The sequence below is a fragment of the Thalassophryne amazonica genome, chromosome 20 (genome assembly GCF_902500255.1).
Source record: "Thalassophryne amazonica chromosome 20, fThaAma1.1, whole genome shotgun sequence".
Taxonomy (NCBI): Eukaryota; Metazoa; Chordata; class Actinopteri; order Batrachoidiformes; family Batrachoididae; genus Thalassophryne; species Thalassophryne amazonica.
In genome coordinates, this window is record NC_047122.1 from 44,067,170 (window position 1) to 44,092,234 (window position 25,065).

Genomic DNA, 25,065 nt, shown 5'->3' on the forward strand with positions numbered 1-25,065 from the left:
TGACCACCGACACTCCACCGTGGTGACTTTTGCTCTTCACCTACTTGGCATTTCTCCAAAAAGCTCAACTATAGTACGTCCTTGACCGCTGCCGGAGCTAATGTCCAAACGCGAGTGCAGCCCACAGTTCCACCTACTTCAGCTGTTTTGGTGATCAAGTCCAATCAGCTGCTATCGTCTCTTTCCTGTTATGAGAAAGTGTCCGTCTCATCTGGAAAAATCCCCACAAACACACACAAGTGGAGTCTTGATCGATGGCCAATGGGTGGGGAGGCCTTTGGGGACATGTTCATGATTCTGGCTCGTCAGTGGAGGTACAGCGGCCAGACAATGTGCAAAGAGAAATGTTTGACCTCTTGAAAAGGAAAGAGGATACATTTCCTCAGAGACCTCTCTGCATGATACTTCCAAGGAGTTCACCTTCCGGAAGGAGTTTCTGCAAACATTCTTGACTTCTGGGTAACAAATATGTTTGGACACTTGGCATAAGCCCCACAAGGCAAAAGCATTTGACAGAAATGGAGAATACTAACTAACATATACACACCTCAGAGCAGAGAGAATCTCACGTTAGGACTACTTTCAACAAAGTAACATTCAGTAACCTCACATTGACCCAGTTTGACAACAGCCTAAGCAGTGGGCCACCCCTCTGAACCTGGTCTGCTTGAGATTTCTTCCTCATTATCACCACAGGGAGTTTCTCCTTACCACTGTCGCCTGCGATTTGGTGCTATATAAATAAATTGAAATGGAACATTTTATTCAAATCACAACATTTATTTGAAATCAAGTGTTTAGGAAAACAGAGGCACACAAAAGGTTTATTCAGCCAACATGGTGAAGAATGGAATACGCCGACACTTCTAGTTTGGTTTTCGCTCATTGAACTGAGCCTGCTACCCAGCAGTTTGTGCAGAAAGCCGGCTGAAAAAGGGCTCCATCACGCCTCCTTCACGTACGTCCTCACTGCAACCACATCGCCCATGATGCATTTCTGCAGAAAGACAGATCAGGTGATGTTAAGGCTACTTGATCTGGATCCAAAACAAATCCGATGTTGGTTACTATTTCCAAGACATATGGCAAATTGTTTTGTTGCATCCATCATGCATAATCTATAATGTAACTGTTTATCATTCAAATTAAAGCTCTTGGAGCCCAAAACATCTCATTTAAAGGCAATAAAATATTAAAAATGTGCAGGTTTCATATGGATTTCAAACAGTAAGATGAAGACTGATTCATCAAATGTGAAAAGGTAACCAAAAAAATTGTACAAAATACAAGATCAACACATTTAAAAACTTCAGGAGACCACTCATATGAGCAATATTCTTTATAGTTATTGTTTAAAAAGAATAAAAATCCTTACCGCTATCAATTTTCCATCTGTGATCTCCCTCTCGATACTTGTTTCTTTGCCATCCCAGCTCTGTTTCTGCACAAGTTTTCCATTTTCCAGAGTCATAACAGTCTGTAGGTCAAAGAACAGACAAACACTCATTCCAGCACGTAAAGAATTAAAAAAATAAAATAAAAAAGTGCATTTTTCTGACTAACCCTCGTCTTCCTGTCATCTGCTGTAGTTTCTTCAAACGGCTCATTGAGCTTGAATTTGATTTCAGTTGTTTTGAACGTGCTGTGAGTCTTGATGCAAACAATCCCTTGATCATCCACGGCCACTATCAGGTTGGGCTTGGTTCGATTCCCCACCTGCCGTGTTGCAAAGCCAACACCTGCAAAGATGAAGGCAGAGTGATCAAAACTCATCAGATGCACTCAACAATGCAAGTATCACAAGTACCAAAAACACAGCAGCAACCACACACACACGCCTACCGATTGCTTTCATGTAGTCATCAAAATGCTCACTGGTCACCATCTTCCACGTCCCGACAAACTTCTCAACCATGTTTGTAGCGTCTGAAGTGAAATCCTCAACAGTGGGGCCACTCTGATTCTGCAGCTTCACAGGCAAAGCAGGCTCACACAGCTTTTAAAGGACCAGTGCTGCAACCTGAGCCAATCACAGCCTGGAACATCGCACAGTCCCGCCCTCCACTCTATGATGTGAGGATCGAATTTTAAATGACAATATTAGAGCATACTGATTTTGTATAGAATGTTGGTGGGGGCTCAGCACGAGTCATTGGCACAGGAAGAGTGAGTGGGTCAGAGGCTACAGGACGTCAGCTGTCTGGGTGAAAAGTTCTTCCCTCTCCTCACTGTAGCTGGATGTAAAAATGTGCTGTGCCAAAACTCACATATGCAATTGCTAAAAAAAAAAAAAGGTTCATTTTTCTAAAAGAACCTTGAAGTGGTTTGAAAATCTGCATTTTTATCTATTCCTATTTTTTAGTTTGCGAACAGGGAAAAACAACCTCTTAACCCTGTGTTATTTGATCTATTTTGCAATCAGTGCACAGCAGCTTTATAAATCAAAGGTCACACCACCACTAACTCAGTTCAATGTTTTATTATCAACGTCAATGAAAATATACAGATAAATACAACTACATTCAACATGAAGGTTATTTGTTTGCTTCCTCTTTCACCCGTGGGTCCTTGCTGATGCAGCGGGACTGAAAAGCGCTAAACATCTCTTTGCAGGTCAGATATGCTCCCTTCATCACCAGCCTCTCTCCGTCTTCTGCAGCAAGCAAACAAACAAACAAACACAATCGTACCTTAAACAAGCAACAGAATATAAATCCACTGGTGACCATGCACAAAGACTGAGCTTTACGTGTGGAAAAAATAAAGTGAAGTGTCACATAAGTCACAACCACACGTCGGCATTTCTGCTTTTTCGTAGGCACTGCTGAGAATTTTTGTTGATTGAGCATTTATTGCTAGTACGAAGTAACAGGAAGTCTGGACTCATTTTTTGGTTATAAATGGACTGCATTTCTATCACGCTTTTCCATTTGAAGCAAATGCTCAAAGCACTTTACAATGATGCCTCACATTCACCTATTCATACATCAGTGTGCTGCTATGCAAGGCGTTCATCTGCACATTTGGTCTCAAGCCCATCGCTTTAACCTCTAGACAAGTGTTTCTCAAACTTTTTCAGACCACTTCCACTTAACCAATTCACAAATAAATTTAAATATCTCGTGGACCATTAAGCGCTCCAAATATCCAGAAACAATAGGTCTGTTAAACACTCCAACAGTTTGAGAAACATATTGAAGTTACAATATGAAATTAATTTAAAATGTGATATTTTACAAGATACTCATGGGCCACTAGGGGTCACTCACGGACCACCAGTGGACCACTCTGAAAAAGGCTGCTCCAGATCATCAGCTCATCTCATACTTTTTATACCTGGGAAAAATACTCATCAACTTATCCATGAAAAGTTATGAATCAGACCAGTTTTACATTGAATTAATGAATGAAATAAATAAATGAATGAATGAATCAATCAAGATGAAAAGGAACCTGACTCCTGCTGTATTTAATGAAACTAAAAAAAAAAAACTTATGGAATATTCTAATCAATATAAATTAACCAGTAACACCTGTTGATACATACATTTAAAAAGTGCCATGACTTTGATATGAACCCAATGTTAAACAGGTGTGTATGGGGACATAACCAACCCTTCTTTTAAGTGCAATTTGGTGCATTCCTAGTGCAATTTTACCAGGTTATTAAGGCTTTTTGTTAGGCACACCTTTTAATAAAAGTGAAGAAGCTGAAGGAAATAGCATACTGTTTGAACGTCAAATGAGATGACAGAGTCTGACTGATATGTTTTTTTTTTTTTGGTGCCGATATGATACCATTATTAGGTAGTAAAAAATTTACAATATTAATGTATCTGCAGCTATATGTATACAAAAAGGCAACGATTCCTAACATTTCACTATCAAACCCTTATGACAAAGAAATGTAACTGAAGCTTGATGTTTTGCAGCTTAAACACGAACTTCAATATAAATCACTAAGTAACCAAAAATAAATGACCAAAGGCGGTATAATGGCAGTGAGATCTATGTTGATTAGTTGATTGATTGTTGGTTAAACTAAGTATAACCATCAACCAACCAACATACATCAAGCTGACGTCATACCACCTTCACTTGGATTGGCATATTGCATCGTTCAGGATTGGCATAAAACAGACTTCTCGTCTATTTTGGCCCCTGCGTAGCTGACCACATAACAACTACTTATGTAAAAATTCCCACTCTGATGGAAAATGAACGGCAACTGGTCCACTTCAGAATCAGAATCGCCTTTATTGTCATTGTAATTTGCATTACAGCAAGATTTGAGTGCAACTCCAAAAAGGTGCTTTCCGTGGTGCGAGTAATTTTTAGCCAATATGAAAGACAGTGAAATTTAACGGTAAATTATTCAGAGTATATGTACAACTAATATAAACATAAGGTAAAATAAAATAAAATGTGGACCAAGTAAAATATAAAAAGAGAATTATATACAACTGTGGAATCATAATGCACGGGAAAACTGCACATGGTTTACAGATATTGCACACTCTTGTAATTAATAGGACCAAGGGGTGATGGGGTCCCAGCCATGATTGACAGCTTTGTAAACAATGCGGTCAGAATACCCTCTGCAAAAACTACATAATGACACCATTTACAACAGCAAGAGCTTTTCTGCACTCTTTGATTTTGGTAAAATAGAAGTTTTCATATCTGCAAAAATAATGCTCTCACTCACCTCTTTGTGAAAGGCTCATATCAGCCAATATATCATTCGGGCTCTACATGGCATCATATGGGCTCATCAGGTTATAAGATAAAGCATATGTTCCTTTTTTACCTAACCCTACAATAAACCTTAATTAAAAATGCAAAGCACATGACACCCCCATGCTTTGTGATTTTTGCGCCCCCCCCCCCCCCCACCCCCACCCCTAGGGATTTTAGCATAAATAAGACCTCTGCTGAGTACAGTTCAACAACACAAATTAGTCTCCAAAATGACATGAAAACAAAACACCTTTCTCACACGCACACACATATGTTTGAAAAATCAGAACACTATCACCTTATAGGGTACACTGCACTACTGTATTATACTTCATTAGGTTTATCTAAGTGTACCTATAAAATTGGGAAGTGAGTGTAAAAAGAACTGTACAGAATTAAAATTCAGTGTTTAGCATTTCCAATGAACTTCTGCTTTTTGTGTTAACAGACAGTTAGTGAATTGCAAGTGTCTGTGGGCACATCCTGTTTCATATTTAAAAAACATAATTACAAGCATTTTAAAAAGAGCAGAATGTGACCACTAATCCACAGGAACAAAGGGGGATAATATGATCAGAACATTAATCATTTCATAGAAATAAGATTTGTGCTGTTATAAAACAGAAGCTGATACATTACGGTGTAACTTGTCCCCGCCACAGATCTTGTGTCACATTACGACCAGGTGGTACTTACGGTACATAACGTCCACTACAGGCTCAGAGCGGTCATGTTTCACCGTGGTGATCACTTCACACTTTGTGTTGGTCATCCTGACTTTTTCTGAGCCCACCAAGTATAGAAACTCCCTATGAGCAAAAGACCACTTTTTTACTGTATATTACAGCACAGATTATACCAGTCAGCAGCCATAAAATGAAGTATCTGTATAACGGATTAATTCAGGAAATTTAGCAATTAAACACAGGCAAACTCTGTTTCCAGCTTCTGAAATGTGAGAAACCACTCACTTTCATGCCACTGAAAAATGAAAAAATGTGTTTTTTAATCTTGGTTAGACAAAGCAAGACACACTTGACAGCTTCAACTTGCTCTCTGTGAAAGTGCACTGAAAGTTTCTCACTGTTTCTCACACACAGATACTATGCTAAAAATATTAATATTAGGGTTTTTTTCCCCACTTTATCACTAGTTTTTTTCACTTGATATAATAGTTTCACTTCAAGATTCTATTCCCCATATCTACAAATAGAGGAGTTAAAATTATTCTGAAATCAAATTATAAAATTGTTTTCACTCGGGGTCGGCACAGCAAATCTGCGGTGGGCCTGCATGTCGATTTGGCACAAGCTTTACACAGGATACCCTTCATAACGCAACTCCACATTACATGGAGAAATGTGGCAGGGGTGGTGTTTGAACCAGGAACCTTCCACACTGAAACCAAGTGCCCTAGCCACTTGGCCACCACCCCTACCTAACTTTTAAGATCGGCTAAACTTATTTTTATCAGGTTACTTTACGAATTATGAGTGCATGGGCTTGTACCCATGTCCAGTGCCCATCAAGCAGTGCAACAGACCCTTACTGCTCTCCTTGTGTGTGGTAGGTCCACATGGAGGCCACAAGATCTTGCTTCTTTGGGCTGAACCTGACCGAGCCCTGTGGAATAGGGCCTTCCACCATAATAAGGTGTTTCAGGGAGGCCCACGTTCAAGGCCTCCATGTTGGGGCAGCTGCTCCGAGTTGTAGCCAGACGGCTAATGGTGCGTGTCACTGAGGCACTTGTGATGAGGCTAGCCATCAGGCTGAAGAAGGAGGCCTAATTGTTTTTATTAATTAGCACAGCGATCTCCAGAATCAGCGTAGATCTGGCTAGAAGGGCTGCAACCTTAGTGGTTGCAGAGATAAAAGGTTGGGAGATTGATAGACGGATTGGTTCTGCGCCTGAGGTCCTGTAGATGTGGTACTGGAATGTTGTGGTGACGAAAGAGCTGAGTCAGAAGGCAAGGCTCTCGATTTACCAGTCTTAACCTCACCTACGGTCAGGAGCTTTGACAAAGTGACAAAGTGACAAAGTTTTTAAATTCGGCACACAAAATATTCAAATAGAAAAAAATGAACAATTCCACAAACAAACACAGACAAAACTAGTGAGTCCGAAAGGGTGTGGGCTGAAGCAAAGCTTATTAGCGCCCACCCCTGCTAGTACAAGTCCAACAATTCTAATCAGTCATATTTACATAAATATAAATTCACTACTACATGTCGACACACAGACATACACATCAATATACTATTCACTTATAATTATATTTATATAGTACCAGATCATAAGAAAGTCAAATCAAGGCACTTTACGCCAGTAAGGACTAACCTTACCAACCCCCAGAGCAAGCACTAGGCAACTGTGGTGAGGAAAAACTCCCTATAAGGAAGAAACCTCAAGCAGACCAGGCTCTTGGGGGTGACCCTCTGCTTGGGCTGTGCCACATATACCTATATAGATACGTATATACTTTACAAACATAAATATATACATACATATACACAGTCACTTATATACATATACACCTACCCATATCTATATATCTACATACGCATATACATACCCACACATTCAAATATACAATAAGTCCCACTTATAAATTGAACATTCCATATAAATCAAATTATATTTGCTTCTTTATGATACTTAGACATAATGTTCTTTTTGAGTAGTTTGGGAAGTAACTGAAAGAAAAAGAACGCAGATACAAGCAGCAGGAATGGGATTCCTCCATGGGGCGTCTGGATTTGCACTCAGAGACAGGGTGAGAAGTTAGGAAGGAGCCAAGATAGTTTTGTTCCTCTGATGACCCCAGTCATCTCCCCAGAGACATCATCCAGGTACGTCCAACCCAGGGGAAGGGATTATTTTCCCCAACTGTCTTGGGAATCCTAAGGGATTCCACAGGAGGAATTGGAGGGCCTGGCCGGGGATAGGGAAGTGTGGGTAGAGCTGCTTGCTCTGCCGCCACCACAACCCGGACCCAGACAGAATATAAATGAATGTATGAATGATAGCGGGATGAATAGCAAACTAACACAACTTGCTGTTAAACACATTTTAAAATTTTTGATTTCAACCAGCTAGTTTTGACTGGTTCTCAACAACCAAATAAATAACTTTGGATTTTGGCGTGAGGCTAAAACAGGTCAGAATGTATCATAAAAAACATTATCAAACAGGCAAACATCGTTATGAAGCAATGTGCGACCAACGTTCCTTTAAGAAAATAGTGACGATTATATTTCACAACATTAAGGTGGTAATTAATCAAATAAAACCTAAATAAAATAAAGCATCCCAGCCATCCAACTATGCGGCCGCTTTTATGGCACTCTGCAGTTTTTCCTCCACAATACAGTGGAGTAGCAGACAACAGGTGAATATTTCTTACCGTGTAGAACGAGCATTAGACTCAAAAGGACAAAAACAAATCGACATTTTCATCACAGTCTTCAACACGACCCCCGCTTTCTTGGGCGCCGCCATGTTTGTTCCCTCGCCCCGCCCCGTTTTGTTTTTATCCTCGGCAGTGACGTCTTTACGTTCGCCACAAGAGGGCGCCAGAGGACAGATTGAGGATAGCTGTTCTACATTTAAGTGTGAATTAAATTTTTATGGACAGGAACAAAATTACTAATAGGCACACAGTGTGGGTGCAATTCGTGACCACTGGGACAGGCTCCTTAACTGGAAACTAAGAAGTGAATGGATTCACCAATATATTCATCAGTATATGCCAACACTAAACTATAGTTTATGTAATTAATTTATTGATATGGTGCAATCCAACACTATTTTGGCGACTGTACAATACAAATATTTACAACGTTACCCCTGACTGACTGAACATATCTGAACTTATAAGGTTTGACGTGCCAGAATGTCCTGTTGGACCTACTGCAGGACCATTCTCGATTTATGAGGTCTAACTTGATTTGTTCCAGAGACTCATGGGGCCTTTCAGATAAAAACAGGCTCAAACCAGTTCAAAGAACGAAAGCTCAAAGCTGTTGCTATAGCAACAAAATTAAACCAGCAACTTTACATTTTGTTAATGTTTATGTGAAATGATGGTAAGTAGTAACTTTTTCATTCTTTAGACATGTCTTTGAATGGCGGACAGAAACTTATACTGGCACTCTCTAAAAGTAAAATGTGATGTCTGTCTGTTTCCAAGCGGAGGATATAAACATTATGTTCTTTACCTAATAAATGCTGATCTTAAACAATGATTTTATCAATGTATGATAGACAGGCCAACATGTAAAGAGAGTATTTATTGTTGTAAATACTCAGCTATCGCCCACTAAGCTAACAATGTCCCCAGCATAGCCTAGCTTCATCACCACAGTGTTAGCGATAGACTGTAGAGTAAAATATAGACTACAGTGCATCTGGAAAGTATTCACAGTGCCTTACTTTTTCCACATTTTATGTTACACCCTTATTCCAAAATGGAGTAAATTAATTTTTCTCTTCAAAATTCTACTCACAACACCCCATAATGACGTAAAAAAGTTTTTTTGTTGGTTTTTTTTTGTTGTTGTTGTTTTGCTAATTTATTAAAACTAAAAACTAAGAAATCACATGTAGATAAGTATTCACAACCTTTGCCATGAAGCTCAAAATTGAGCTCTGGTGCATCATGTTTCCACTGATCATCCTTGAGACGTGTCTACAGCTTAATTGGAATCCACCTGGGGTAAATTCAGTTGATTGGACATGACTTAGAAAGACACACACCTGACTACATATAAGGTCCCACAGTTGACATGAGGAAAAAAATGAGTTTCATCCATTTTGGAATAAGACTGCAACATAATAAAATGTGCAAAAAGTAAAGCGCTGTGAATACTTTTCGGATGCACTGTATACCCATAGAAATTTTAGTAACACCTGAAAGATAGAGGTGGGCGGATCAATCCTAATATCGATAATATCAATACCAACGCTGGTATTGATATTGAATGATCCTCGTGTAAAAAGATCGATACTCAAGCTTTTTTTCTCTCCCGCACATACTGACTGCTGCGCACGCAGATTCATCAAAGTCTGCTCTCTGTAAGAGCAGCGCTGCGCTGTGTCACACAGCAAGGAGCAGCGCACCCTCCCTCTTCTGGTCTTTTGTTGTTGTGCCGTCACGTGGCTCAGCGGCGCCAGCCAACAACCATGCAGGTAGGCTCAGCCTGGCCTGCCCATTCAGCGCTCTCCTCGAGTCAGCTCTCTGCCTCAGGAGATTTTGTTTTAAGTTGTGTTGAGTGATATTTTTTTAAACAAAAATGTTGATTGTGGTAATAAAGTATTTTATCGTCACATACAATGTTTGGCGAAATTCTATCTTAGGTCTTTTGGATCCTTTGCATCTATGAAGCTTAAATATGAAAATATCGGTATCGGTATCGATATTGGCGATACTGGGCCTGTATTTACTTGGTATCGGATCAATACCAAAATTCCCGGTATCGCCCACCTCTATTGAAAGATACATATTGTTATGTCACACAGTCTAAATGGAATGTTATTAACCAGTATTTCATTTGGTTTTAACTGGTTCAGGAATGATAATTTTACCATGGAACCCCAAACTGGAAATTTTAAAATGTTGATTCTCGTCGGAACAAACTAACTGAAGCAAATAGGAGTGTCTTCTGGTTGACAACGCAGACAAGAAATCAGCTTTTACCAAAAATTGAAAGAGCATTACAGTCAAAAAGTCAGGGCAGAATACAGACTAATGCCTGGACTACAACACAAACATGTAAACTATTTGGAAAATATGATGGTTGAACTAGACAGCATTTATTAATAGAGAAAAGGGCTGCAGGTGTGGAATCCAGGTGTGCAGTAACAGGAAAGCATAAGGATACTTAGTGAAGTGATAGTTTTGAAATAAACAGAAAATACAAAGGAAGTTTGATATAAAACACCATTTAAACACCCACAACAATAATCCAGTTCTGCCCCATATTACAGTTTTATATGAGCATTCATAAAAGCACTCATACTACATAATGTTTTTGTTTATTTTGCTTAATGCATGTAGTATTGTATGGTAAACTTCATGCAGGCTCACTTACAGGTAAATCCATTGTGGCAACTTTTTGCAGTAATCTGACGCTGCAGAGCAGAATTGCTTTGCAAAGGATGAATAGAAGAGGATGTCAAGAACTAAGTCAATAAAAGAGGTGAGGTTCTGAAAACAGACAATCAGACACATCTCATAATCAAACAGACAGAAGACAGGAAATAATCCTCAGTTGCTGCTGCCTCCTATACTCAGAATATGAAAAAGGTCCCAAGCCTGTCAGGTTATAAATATATATATATATATATATATATATATATATATATATATATATATATATATATATATATATATATCAGAAATGGAAATTAATATTTTGTATGTGTGAGCACTGGATTTTCTTACTGAATGAATGGGTTTTGTGGCGTATATCTATATATATATGGAAAACACTTTACAGTAAAGGTACATTAGCTGCAGTAATAAATACTAACGAGCAGTTAATTAAGAGTCAAGTAATCATTTATTAATTGTGTTCATGTCAGTTCCTGCAGTAATAAACATTAACTAACAGTTAATTGAGAGATAACTCATGTGTTTTGTCTTTAAATATTAATAGTGTTCAGTATAAATTATTAAATAATATATAAATTACTTACTACTATTAGTACTACTACTATTACTTACTAAGACAAATTTTGGATCTCTGATCTGACAATAAAGAATTATCTTATCTTAGGTAACACAAACTCCCTTAATAAATGATTATTAAACACAGTTGAGTCTTAATTCACTGTAAGTTAAATCTTATTACTGCATTAATTAATGTCCCCCAATTGTTGTAAAGTTTTACCAATATAACAGAGGGGTTTGCACCAAAAACACCAAGTAATTATTTGGAATATATATATATATATATATATATATATATATATATATTTTTTTTATTTTTTGTTGTTGTTTTTTTTTTGGGGGGGGGGGGGTTGTTTTGTTTTTTTGTTTGGTAATCTGAAAAATACAAGTGCATATCTTCTCCTGTATCATCATTAAAAAAATAATGATACTAATGAACTGGCTCTCAAGTCACACCTATCATCGCTATGATTGGCCAGTTTGAATTATGGTTGGGCTGTGATTGGCCTGTTCAATTTCAGGTTTTAGGTAAGCACAAATCTGCTCCCTTCTGGTTAGGGTCATCAAAAAAACAAAAAAAAACAAACACATTGTAAAGTGGAAATGAGATGTGACCAAAAGAAAACAATATTTTTGAGTCAGAACATTAGGTTGACATGTTTTTTCCCCTTTTACACCTTATCAGTTCTGTAGTAGAAAACTGTATGCTAATCATATCATATACACATTTAGCACAGAGCTATAGCACTTTTAGCGCAGATGGATATTTATAGCCACACTGTTTTACGATGTGGAAAAGAACAAACGTGTTGTTCTCCAGTTCTCACTTCAGCACATCTCAAGTCTCTTTCCTGAACGTCCAACAATGTGACCCGGCCTGTAACGGTTGTATAGTCAAGGCCTCTAAATTTAGACATGCTGCCACTGAGAAGCAAAAGCATTTCCTTTCCTCTCCCCACGCCCATTTTACTCACCACTCGCGAACGGCAAACAGACCAACATACACATAACCGTGCTGTACAGTGTGCACTATATTGTCCTATGCTCTGAAACTGTATAGGCTCAAGGGACTGTCTGAACTCAAAGAAAAATAGAGGTTTGTCTTGGTTCAGGATTCATCTATCAACGTCTGTGTTGGAGAACAATAATACATTTCCAAAGATCCTTGTCATTGTGAGATAAATAATATCCCAGATATATTTACTATTTGTGCTTTTAGCCATCAATAATTAGTTTATACATTAGAGTGCAATTATTCCGTTGTTAAAAATGTGCAATTTGCTGTAAAAAAAAAAAATCTGATTAATGTCTACACAAGTAATACACTAACTACCCATAAAACAAGTAAGTTTGTTGGTCTGCTCAATCGCGGTCTCCACCGCAGACCTTCGCTTGATCTGCATGTTGATTTTGCACAAGTTTGACAAAGGTTGCCTTTTCTGATGCAACTCCACATCTCTGAGTTGCACATGAGGAACTCCAGAGACGAGTATGAAGAACATTTAATAAAATAAAATGACATGTTACATTTCACATGCTTTCCTCAGTTTGGAGTAGGGTTTGAGTAGGGTATGCACATGCCCAAAACATAGGTCAGGTATCTTGTGTAGCAGTCCACACAAGTCAAGTATTTCACAGACAGCGGCCTACCTCTTGCCACCCCAGCAAGCACGTTAGACGTGATGAGGTATTTTGCAGAGATCAAGCATTTTGCCTGACACATGGTTTGCTTCCGATGTGGTCTTTCCTGTGTGGAGTTTGCACTGTGGGTTCCTCCCACTTTCCAAAGATACACAGGTTAGGTGAATTGGTGACTATAAATTGACAGCAGGTGTGAGTGTGTGAATAATTTGGGTACTTTGTTTATATGATCTCTGCCACTGTTAAAATGGCCTAAGCAGTGGGTCATGCCTCTGAGTCTGGTCTGCTTAAGGTTTCTTCCTCAAAAACAAACAAAAAAAAAACCAGATGGTTTTTCATTACTAATGTCACCTATGTGTTTGCTCAGGAGGTTGGTAAGCACCTTAGGGTGATTTACATTGTGATTTGGTGCAATATAAATAAATTTAACTGCACTGAATGTGTTTGTCTGAAGACATATGTTGACCCTGTGATAGAATAGCGGCCTGTCCAGGGTGTATCTCGACTTTGGCTCAGTAACCGCTGGGCTAGGCTCCAGCTGCCCACCCTTAACTGGAATAAGTGGGTTTAGAAAATGAATAGATAGATAGATAGATAGATAGATAGATAGATAGATAGATAGATAGATAGATAGATAGATAGATAGATAGATAGATAGATAGATAGATAGATAGATAGATAGATAGATAGATAGATAGATAGATAGATAGACAGTAGAGGTGGGCGGATTGATCCTAATATCGATAATATCGATACCAACGCTGGTATTGATATTGAACGATCCTCATGTAAAAAGATCGATACTCAAGCTTTTTTTTCTCTCCCGCACGCACTGACTGCTGCGCACTACTCTCTGTCTGTAAGAGCAGCGCTGCGCTGTGTCACACAACATGGAGAAGCGCACCATTGTATTGTGGTTTGTCAGCCCTCTACCTCAGGAGATTTTGTTTTAAGTTGTGTTGAGTGATATTTTTTAAACAAAAATGTTGATTGTGACAATAAAATATTTTGTTGTCACATACAATGTTTGGCGAAATTCTATCCTAGTTCTTTTGGATCCTTTGGATCTATGATGCTTAAATATGAAAAAGTATCAGTATCGGTATCGAAATCAGCAATATTGGGCCTGTATTTACTTGGTATCGGATCAATACCAAAATTCCCGGTATTGCTCACCTCTAATCTATAGTGGTTTGCATGATGGTAGGCACAGTCTTAGGTGGTTGACATCATTGTGGAGTGGCCAGGATGTGTTGCTGATTGCCTCCTCAACTAGTCTGGCACTAGCCATTGGGCATCTAAGCTGTGGTGGTTCAATGTTAGCCAGAACTGATAGCCCACTGTATTGGAGTTGATTGCAATGTGCCAGATATGAGTTGCATGGTGGAATTAAGTTGTACAGAGAGATAGATGTGCAGCTGCCGTTGCTGCAGCGGTTCATCTGAATGAATGACTACATATCCCATGGTGCATAGCGCGGCTGCTCTGTGTGGCACTCCTGCTGCTGCTGTCAGCGTCCTCCGGAGCGCAGATCTGGGCAGACCGAACAGAACACCTCCGTGTTTCGACTCTCGGGTCCAGATATGTGCGCAGGCTGAGACACGCTGTCTGTGCGCCCACTTTGGTGCGTTTAACGCAGCGCCGCATGGATAAAAAGCGCACAGACCGTCAGTTTAGTCGCCGCTGAATGCTGATTCTTGAATAAAGCTCTGCGGTAAGTGATCGTTTCATATTCTGCACATTAAAGTTTTGCTTGAACACACATACACATCTGTGCGTAAATCCTGAAACTCAATCTGGCAGTGAAATGAAATCTGAGTGGCGGTGAGTGTGTCCGAGAAGGACTTGTTGCCTTCCAGAAAACATGTTAATATGAATCTGCTGCTGATGCGTTTATTTTTCTCCTTTTCTAAACACAGCTGCAGAGGAACCGCAATCCTCTCTGATTTAGTTATGGAAAGAAAACATGACCCAGTCACTGAAATAGGTAATTGCTTGCTTTGATTATTTAAAAAAAAAAGACGGGGGATTTTAATTTGTTCCATCTTCTCAAATTTATTTTATTTTTTATTTTATTTATTTATTTATTTTGCTTTATTAATAATAAAGTGGTTTAGACTTTTTCCCTTGTTATAAACTGCATTACATTTAAATAATAATAATAATAATAAAAATTTAAGTATGCAGCAAACTATTATTTTCATAACCAATCATCCACCCTTTTTCTATACCCACTTATACCAACACCAGTGTGTCACAGGGCCACATATAGACATTTACACACACCTGAGGACAATTTAAAGTTTTCAATCCACCTATCCTGCATGTCTTTGGAAGCCGGCGCACCCGGATGGAACCCACGCAGACACGGGGAGAACATGCAAACGCCACACAGAAAGGCCACAGGTGTGAATCAATCCCATGACCTCCTTGCTGTGAGGTAGCAGTGCTAATCATTATGTCACCATGCTGCTGTAACCAATAACCAATCAATCAAATATTTTCTTGATTAACTGATTGTTAGTGAGGTTGATAAAATGTCAACAAATGGTGAAAAATCTCAGTCGTAGTTTTCCAGAACCCAAGATGATGCCTTCCAATGTCTCATTTTATCCACAACCCAGATATTCAGTTTGCTGCCAGAAAACTAGCAAAATAAACCAGAAAATACTCGCATTTAAGGAGCTGAAATCAGAATTTGAATATTAAAAAAAGTCTCAAAACAATGAATCAGTTATCAAAATGGTTGCTGATTAATTTACACACAGTAACTGAGTGTGTTAAAAACACACACTTCACGTACACTGAGGTAAACTTCATGTCTGTTTCTGCATCTGTGGCTTTAAATAGAAACGAGCGTCTGCTGCTTGCCACGCCCTCTTGTCAAGGGGAGGCGGAGCAGCAGCGATTGATTGCAGAGTGTGTGGGTGGGTGTGTCATACACAGCGCAGATCAACTCAGTGGGCGTGTTCCACAGATGAAGCGGGAGTTTAAATATGGGCTTCTGTGACTTACGTCACAGATGTTTTACACAAGCTGTTTTAGACAGAAAATTTTGCTGATGTTATCTAGTTGTTGCATGGACAAGCAAAAAGAGCATTTATCACAAAGAGCTGGCAACATTTAACTGTGAAATAAAGATAAAAACTGATTTTTGCACAGTAAGAACCTTTTAAACAGGTTTTACACCAGTTTGTGTGCTTGTTGTGAACAGATCTAAAATAATGGTAAACTAGTTTTAAACCAGTTATTTACCCTCTCTGTTTCTCTTTTCCTGGAATTGGCTGGTTATCAAATGCACCAAATTTGCCACTATTTTAAAATGTATTTATTTGTTTGTTTGTTTGTTTGTATATTGACAAAGAATATAATTTAAATATTTTTTTAAATAATTTTAGTTCACATTTGTTTTTTCAACCTGGGCCAAAGACACGCCATGAGAAATTAGCAAGTAGCTCACAGTTCTTGGCCTCGGATTTGCTTTATTTTCACATATTTTGTAGATTATGGGCCCACTGTGAAAAATCCAGTCATACTCCAAATAGTTTTCCTTCTAGAAGAATCAGAAAAAGGGGGTGTGGCACTCTTTTTGGCACAAATGATTTTGGCCCACAGGTAGATGATATCAGGATCTAATCAAATTCAAGGTTTCATCCAAATTAATGCCTTTCTTCATGTTCCTACCCCCCTCCCCCCCAAAAGGGTATTTTGGAGATCAGACCCAGTCAAATTTTCTCCACATTATAAATCATTAGGGAAACTTATTTCTCCATTAAAGTGATGTCATCATATGATACTTTCAAAAACACTCCTTTTATTTCAACACAGGCTTGATGTGTCAGGCAAGAGACTCAGAAAATAGATTTTTGTTAAAAAAAAACAAAAACCAAAACCCTGTTCTTTTAACATCCATTAATTGAAAACTATATCACCAAAGAACCTCATTACCTCCACCAACGAAGTTGTGTTATGTTTTCACCTCGTTTTTTGTTTATTTTTTTGTGACTAGCCTGTAACCCACAATTTTTCATATATTGTTATGAAATTTCTACAGAGGATTCATATCCTGATTTATTTATTTATTTATTTATTTGGAACCCCATTAGCTTCCACAAAGTGGTTGCTAGTCTTCCTGGGGTCCAAAAACTTAAAATCACAATACAATTACATTTCCATCCATCCATTTTCTTCCGCTTTATCCGGAGTCGGGTCGCGGGGGCAGCAGCTCAAGCAAAGCCGCCCAGACCTCCCGATCCACACACACCTCCTCCAGCTCCTCTGGGGGAACCCCAAGGCGTTCCCAAGCCAGCCGAGAGATGTAGTCCCTCCAGCATGTCCTAGGTCTTCCCTGGGGCCTCCTCCCAGTGGGACGTGCCCGGAACACCTCTCCAGCGAGGCGTCCAGGGGGCATCAGGAAAAGATGCCCGAGCCACCTCAACTGACTCCTTTCGACGTGGAGGAGCAGCAGCTCGACTCCGAGCTCCTCCCGAGTGACCGAGCTCCTCACCCTATGTCTAAGGGAGCGCCCAGCCACCCTGCGGAGGAAACTCATCTCGGCCGCTTGTACTCGCGATCTCGTTCTTTCGCTCATGAGCCAAATGTCATGACCATAGGTGAGGATCGGAACGTAGATCGATCGGTAAATCGAGAGCTTTGCCCCCCTACTCAGCTCTCTCTTCACCACGACGGTCGGATACAGCGACCGCATCACTGCAGATGCTGCACCAATCCGTCTATCGATCTCACGCTCCATCCGTCCCTCACTCGTGAACAAGACCCCGAGATACTTAAACTCCTCCACTTGAGGCAAGGACACTCCACCGACCTGAAGAGGGCAAAGCACCTTTTTCCGGTCGAGAACCATGGCCTCGGATTTGGAGGTGCTGATTTTCATCCCGGACGCTTCACACTCGGCTTCACTCCCCCTCTAGCTGCCACCTTATCGTGGTGGGGGAGTTTGCGTACCCGGATGATCCTAGGAGCTATGTTGTCGGGGGCTTTGTGCTCCCTGTAGGGTCTCCCAAGGCAAACAGGTCCTAGGTGACAGGTCAGACTAAGGGCAGTTCAGAACCTCCATGACCAGTAAAGGATCAAGGACCGAGATGTCGCCCAGTATGGCGGAGCCGGGGTCCCACCCTGGAGCCAGGCCTGGGGTTGGGGCTCGCGCGCGAGCGCCTGGTGGTTGGGCCTTAGCCCATGGGGCCCGGCTGGGCTCAGCCCGAAAGAGTGATGTGGGCCCACCCTCCTGTGGGTTCACCACCTGCAGAGGGGGCCATGGGGGTCGGGTGCAGAGAGGATTGGGTGGTGGTTGAGGGCAGGTGGCCCGGCGGCCCGGTCCATGCTCACACCCCTGGCTGTTGGGACGTGGAATGTCACCTCGCTAGGGGGGAAGGAGCCTGAGCTTGTGCGGGAGGTTGAGAGATACCGACTAGAGATAGTCGGGCTCACCTCCACGCACAGCTTGGGCTCTGGTACCCAACTCCTGGAGAGGGGCTGGACGCTTCAATTACATTTCAACAATTAATAATACATACAATTAAAGTCACAACTACATTTCAACAATAAATAACCCATTCAGTTAACATTCAATTCATGATCCTTTACATTAAACTCAGTCCAAAGTCTATGCTTTTTTTCAGTTCATTCATACAATTTTGTTTTAAAATCTTTTTAAAATAATATCTACAGTTTATTTGCTGTATGCCGCCAGACAAATGGTTCCATGCTTCTGAGGATCTAAATAACACTGTTCTCCTCATACAGTTGGACTTTGAGAAAGGTACGATTAAATGACCAAAGCCGACCTGCTGAGTAACATGCTGATGACAGTAGCCACTGTACACCAATTTATCTACAAAGAAAGTTGGATACCCTTTAAATATAGCAGTGTGCATATGACATAGTATTGTTATATTTAACTTATCCTGTACCTTTAACCACTCTAAGGTGGTGTGCATCTCATTCACACATGTTCTATAAGAACAACCAAGGGCTACCTATACCCTGATAGGCAATAACTGATTAAATTTTCAAGATCATAGGTCAAAGTCAGGAAAAATCTTGGAAACTTGGAAAAATCTCTATCCTTTAACAATGAATGAATTTTCAAAAATTAATAACTCTGTCAAAAAAGATCACATTTCTTTCATATTTGAGAGCCTTATGTAGAATGGTATCTTTGAAATTCTAATATTTGAAAGAGAGGTGCAGACTGACACTCATCCAGATTGTGGATTTTGTGGACATTTGAATTTAATATTGAAAAGCCAGTTTAATATACATTTTGCATTATATCTCCAAGTGCTTCAATCCAGGTGCCAACTGGCACTCTCAATGAATAGGGCTGCTGGGTAAATTCAACGGCGATCACAAACACAAGACGAACACACGAAAAAGAAATAAATAAAAATAAAATCCCAAGCACTGTCATCATCTTCATCAAAAGTACTAAATTGCAGTCTTAGAAGTCACAGCTTATCTCTATATTATATATTTATAAAGCGTTATCTGAGCTATTGGCTCACCCATATTGCATTCACAAACATAAAACAAATGCACGAAAAATAAATAAATAAAAATAATGACTTTTGAGCTGCTCACGTATCATTTTTGTCCACAGTGTAACATCTTGTCTTCTTACCAGCACTTGTGTGTTTTTGCCTGTCAACTGGAAGTGTTAGCTAGCTCTCTGCGTTCATAAACGGGAACTAATATGTATGATTTTAGGGTTCACAGACGGTTTTGACCGTTAAATTTACTCACTTTAACAGGACAAAAAAAGTTAGCGGAATGAAAATTAGCAAAACTAAATTTAGTGGGAAGCTGATGGTTTTCAAAGTTAGCTGAAAAGATAATCTGCTAATGAAAACTTTAGCTTTGCTAATTAGCAGTTAGTGGATTTGCAGAACTGTGTGTGTGTGTGTGTGTGTGTGTGTGTGTATATATATATATATATATATATGATTCTTTAACTACGGGCACTATTGGCCTTGTAAATGTAATTTCCACCACACCATTGTCTTACAATATAAAGCGCCTTGGGGCAACTGTTTGTTGTGATTTGGCGCTATATACATGTGCTCTGATGTCACTGTTTATCTCCATAGAAACTACCCAAACAATCTTTCATACAAACTGTTTAAAGGGACATTACAGTGTTGTGGTGGAAATTACGGCAATAGTGTGGGACGACTACATTTTGTTTAAAAAAAATCACAACAGTTGTATGACATTGAATACCCCAATTATGTTTTGATTATTTTACTGATATTTTATTCAGAGATATTTTAAAACATTAGAAAAAACGTTTCTTTACCATTCATTTTTATCATTGAAGATCAAAAGTCTGGGTCTGGGGCAAGCACAAAACGGCAATATTTGCATATAATGATGCTGAAAAAAGGTGAAAAAGTCATCATAGACTACTAGAACAAATTTCTTAACACACTTTCATTGTAAAGATAACTATAAAAGTGTGAAAGTTCCCCTTTTTTCTGTTTTTCATACAATATGATCAAAGGACATAATAAGTGCCCATAGTCTAAGAATCACCCACATATATATATATATATATATATATATATATATATATATATATATATATATATATATATATATATACATCTTAATTTTTTGAAGAAGCCATTCCATTATACTTGTTATGAAGCTGTGACTCCCCCCCTGACGTGGCAGCAGTCCTTGTTTCAACCATGCAGACTGCATATAGAACGTATAGATGGTTTTTCGTTGGTAACACTGTTGTCAGAGGTTACACACAGCATCGACATGTGCGTTGCTTGTGTTTCCAGCATGAACGACTCACAGATGCGGACGAACATACTCGTTACGTGCATACGTGTTGAGCAAGCGCTCACATGTATGCCTCAAATGCATTTCTGTGCAGCTGTCAAAAGGCTTCCCTCTGTTGACCTGTCAAAAAATACATAACCCATCCTTTTTCACACTTTGTCAGCTCTGCTCATGTTCCTGTTTTTCCTCCAATTTCCACTCTGTCTCGACTCTCTCACATGAACAGAGAGAAACACCATCAATAATAATCTTCAGTCCTTTTATCTGTAATGATGTTCTGCCCTGCAGACGGTTGCTTTCAAGAAGTCATTGTGCATAAATGTACAATTTCTTGTTTCTTTTGGCTTCCCGTTCCTCCATCACTGTATTTCCTCATACTGTATGCTAATCATTAATGAAACTGACATGAATGTTGTATTGTATTCAGTTCAATTTATTTCATTTATATCGCACCAAATCACAACAAAGCTGCCGCAAGGTGCTTCACATAAATAAGGTCTAACCTTACCAACCACCAGAGCAAGCACACAGGTGACGGTGGTAAGGAAAAACTCCCTCTGATGATTTGAGATTTGAGGAAGAAACCTCAAGCAGACCAGATTCAAAGAGGTGACCCTCTGCTTGGGCCATGCTACCAACACAATTGACAATACAAATATAGATTTTTTTTTAAAAGACAGTAAGTGCATAATGCAGGGTTTCAGATGTAATTTAAGGGTATTTGCATCCTTATCAGGTGACCAGTATAGAAATTGTTATTGTGGTTTTTGTATGTGCGCCATACAATTGCATAACAGGGCCATTTGCTGCTGAGCTGAACAGCAGCAATGACAAGTGCGGTGATGATGGAAAAAACTTTTACACCAGTTGACCAACTCAAAAATACCCTTCAGGGTGTAGAGGTTTCTATGGTGAAGCTAATAAGCAAGAGAAGAAGTGAAACAGGGAAAGAATAGAGTGATTGCCACAAAATTTAAACCTTAAAACAGGAACCATCCTATGGACAAATGAGACAAAACCATTTTAAAGGCAAGAAGTTATGTTCTAGCTGATCTAGCTGTATTTCATTTGATGTTGGCCAAACACCCAAAGAAAAAGCAGAAAGTGAAGACAGCTGCTGTCAAAGCTTGGCAGAGTGTGACATTCATGGATCTGAGAGGTGAAAGTAGCTTAAACACTGGGCCCAGATGTTAGTATTCAAAATGTTATGGAAATGGATAGCACTATCCAGCAGTTAGCTCTGATTGCCAACAAAAACATCTCCACATACATTACAAAATTTACCCTGCTTGGTTGTTTTAAATGTTCTTGAAGGATAAATTACTACGCTGCAGATAATGGGACTGTCACAGAAAATCTCCATCAGCTGTGTTATGTACGAATATGGTGCATCTAGAAAGTATTCACAGCCCTTCACTTTTTCCACATTTTGTTAGGTTTCAGCCTTATTCTAAAATGGAGTAAACTTTTTCCTTCAAAATTCTACTCACAACACCCCATAATGACGACATGAAAAAGTTTTTTTTTCTTTTTCAAATTTATTAAAAATAAAAACTATGACACCACATATACGAGGTCTATTAGATAATAAACCGACCCTTTTATATATTTTTTTAACTATATGGATTTGAATGACGTGCGATTACACCAATCATGCTTGAACCCTCGTGCGCATGCGTGAGTTTTTCCACGCGTGTCGGTGACGTCATTTCCCTGTGGGCAGGCCTTGAGTGAGATGTGGTCCTGCCCTCTCGGCTAAATTCCTTAACACGCTGCTCGAGACGGCGCGCGTTGCTTTATCAAAATTTTTTCTGGACCTGTGAGGAATATCCGAGTGGACACTATTCGAGAAATTAAGATGGTTTTTGGTGAAAAGTTTAATGGCTGATGAGAGATTATGGGGTGTTTCTGTCGCTGTAAGGACTTCCCATGCAGCAGAACGTCGTGCAGCGCTTCCAGGTGCCGTTGTCGGCCTGTTTCGACCTGAAAACATCCTAATTTAAGGCTTAATTTACCCAGGACGTCGTGAGAGAACAGAGAAGATTCAGAAGAGGCCGGCATGAGAACTTTATGCGGACATTCCACTGTTTAAGGACATTTTTTAATGAAAGACGTGCGCGCAAATTCGCCGAGTCGTTTCCGTGACGACTCGGCGAATCTGTGTGCGCCGCGACAGGAAAAACACCTCCGTGTTGAAAACCATTTGTAAAATTCAGGCGGCTTTTGATGGCTTTCAACAAGTGAGTAACTGAGAAATTGTTTAACAGCTTCGGCATGTTCCAACTTGCCCGTTAAGGTTTCCAACGGAGGTGTTTTTCCTGTCGCGACCCCCCGCGGTTGGGTCCAGCCCGACATGCGACTCTGCCTGCACGTTCTTTCATTACAAAATGTCCGTTAACAATGGAATGTCTGAATAAACTCCTCATGCCGACTTCTTCTGAAAGTTCTCTGTTCTCTGATGACTTCCTGGGTCAACAGAGCCTGAAATGTGGAAGTTTTCAACTTGAAACGGTGAGACGCTGCTGCCTCGAAGCGCAGATCACTGTCAGGCGCCGTGGGCCGTCCTTACGGTGACACTACCAGACCAAAATCTCTCATCAGCCGTTAAAATGTTTACTGAAAACCAGCTGAATTTATCAAATGGTGTCCACTCAGTTGTGCCTTACAGTTTTGAAAAAAATTTGATCAAACAAAGCAGCAGTCTCTGAGCCATTCCTAAACAATGAAAAAATCGACGAGAGGGTGGGCCACTCCTCACTCAAAGACTGCCCACCGGCGAATGACGTAACCGACAGGCGTGAAAAAACTCTCGCATGCCCATGAGGGTTCAAGCATGTCTAATATAATCACACGTGATTCAAATCCATATGGTTTTTGAAAAAAATAATGTCGGATACTTTTCTAATAGTCCTCGTACATAAGTATTCACACCCTTTGCTAAATACTTTGTTGATGCACCTTTGGCAGCAATTACAGCCTCAAGTCTTCTTGAATATGATGCCACAAGCTTGGTGCACCTATCTTTGGGCAGTTTTGTCTATTCCTCTTTGCAGCACCTCAAGCGCCATCAGGTCCGTTGGGGAGTGTCGGTGCACAGCCATTTTCAGATCTCTCCAGAGATGTTAAATCAGATTCAGGTCTGGGCTCTGGCTGGGCCACTCAAGGACATTCACAGAGTTGTCCTGAAGCCACTCCTTTGATATTTTGACTGTGTGTTTAGGGTCATTGTACTGCTGAAAGATGAACTGTCACCCCAGTCTGAGGTCAAGAGCACTCTGGAGCAGGTTTTCATCCAGGATGTCTCTGTACATTGCTGCATTCATCTTTCCCTCAATCCTGACTAGTCTCCCAGTTCCTACCGCTCAAAACATCCTCACAGCATGATGCTGCCACCACCATGCTTCACTGTAGGGGTGGTGCTTGGTTTCTAACAAACATGACACCTGGTATTCACGCCAAAGAGTTCAGTCTTTGTCTCATCAGGCCAGAGAATTTTGTTTCTCATGATCTGAGAGTCCTTCAGGTGCCTTTTGGCAAACTCCAGGTGGACTGCCAAGTGCCTTTTACTAAGGAGTGGTTTCCATCTGGTCACTGTACCATACAGGTCTGATTGATGGATTGCTGCAGGGATGGTTGTCCTTCTGGAAGGTTCTCCTCTCTCCACAGAGGAATGCTGGAGCTCTGGAAGAGTGACCATCAGGTTCTTGGTCACCTTCCTGACTAAGACCCTTCTCCCCTGATCGCTCAGTTTAGACGGGCGGTCAGCTCTTGGAAGAGTCCTGGTTGCTTTTGCTTTGTTGCTATACAAGATTATCAAGGGCTTCTTAGTCAGACGTTGCATTACAATGATCCCATATATTCATGCACAGCCCACGATCACCGTTCACCATTTTCCAACAAACACAAATTGTACTTTTCTACAAATTCCATATGTCATATAATGCTGTACGAATTTAGGTGGCTATCAGACTTCCAAAACTATGACTTAACTTTCATAATATATTTATTTGTGGTGGCCTTCATGCCAATTATGGGATGTGTCCAAGAAAACATCCTTTTTGAATCACCCTTGGCAGAGCATCTCTTCGGGTGTGGTGATATCTTTGGGTGCCAGAAAAGAACAATTTTCAGAAAATGGTAATCTAGTTCCTTTGGTTGAGTTGACACACAGCCTTTTGTTCATGACCCCTTAACTGTTCTGAAT

At 40.0% G+C, this 25,065-nt stretch overlaps 3 protein-coding genes and 1 long non-coding RNA gene across 4 annotated transcripts in view; 2 read left to right on the forward strand and 2 right to left on the reverse strand.

Moving 5' to 3' along the window:
• Window positions 1-757: 757 nt before the first annotated feature.
• On the reverse strand, window positions 758-2,052 carry fabp4a (fatty acid binding protein 4a). The gene is made up of 5 exons (XM_034160472.1): window positions 1,843-2,052; window positions 1,564-1,739; window positions 1,376-1,477; window positions 886-997; window positions 758-849 (listed from the first exon to the last, which is right to left on the reverse strand). Exons 1-4 carry the CDS (start codon window positions 1,913-1,915, stop codon window positions 944-946), a joined length of 405 nt encoding a protein of 134 aa, XP_034016363.1. The 5' UTR covers window positions 1,916-2,052; the 3' UTR covers window positions 758-849; window positions 886-943.
• Window positions 2,009-13,779, forward strand: LOC117501568. The gene is made up of 3 exons (XR_004558041.1): window positions 2,009-2,118; window positions 3,008-3,009; window positions 13,735-13,779. It is a non-coding gene; the product is annotated as an uncharacterized LOC117501568 (long non-coding RNA).
• mrpl53 (mitochondrial ribosomal protein L53) lies at window positions 2,465-8,272 on the reverse strand. Its single transcript, XM_034160473.1, has 3 exons — window positions 8,145-8,272; window positions 5,437-5,549; window positions 2,465-2,653 (listed from the first exon to the last, which is right to left on the reverse strand). The coding sequence occupies exons 1-3, from the start codon at window positions 8,237-8,239 to the stop codon at window positions 2,535-2,537; spliced, it is 327 nt and encodes a 108-aa protein (XP_034016364.1). The 5' UTR covers window positions 8,240-8,272; the 3' UTR covers window positions 2,465-2,534.
• A 785-nt stretch (window positions 13,780-14,564) lies between the features above and the next one.
• pag1 (phosphoprotein membrane anchor with glycosphingolipid microdomains 1) overlaps window positions 14,565-25,065 on the forward strand; it is a 101,150-nt gene continuing 90,649 nt past the window's right edge. The window contains exon 1 of the mRNA XM_034160470.1: window positions 14,565-14,766. The gene's annotated coding sequence lies outside the window, so the exon portion shown is untranslated. The remainder of the gene's footprint in view (window positions 14,767-25,065) is intronic.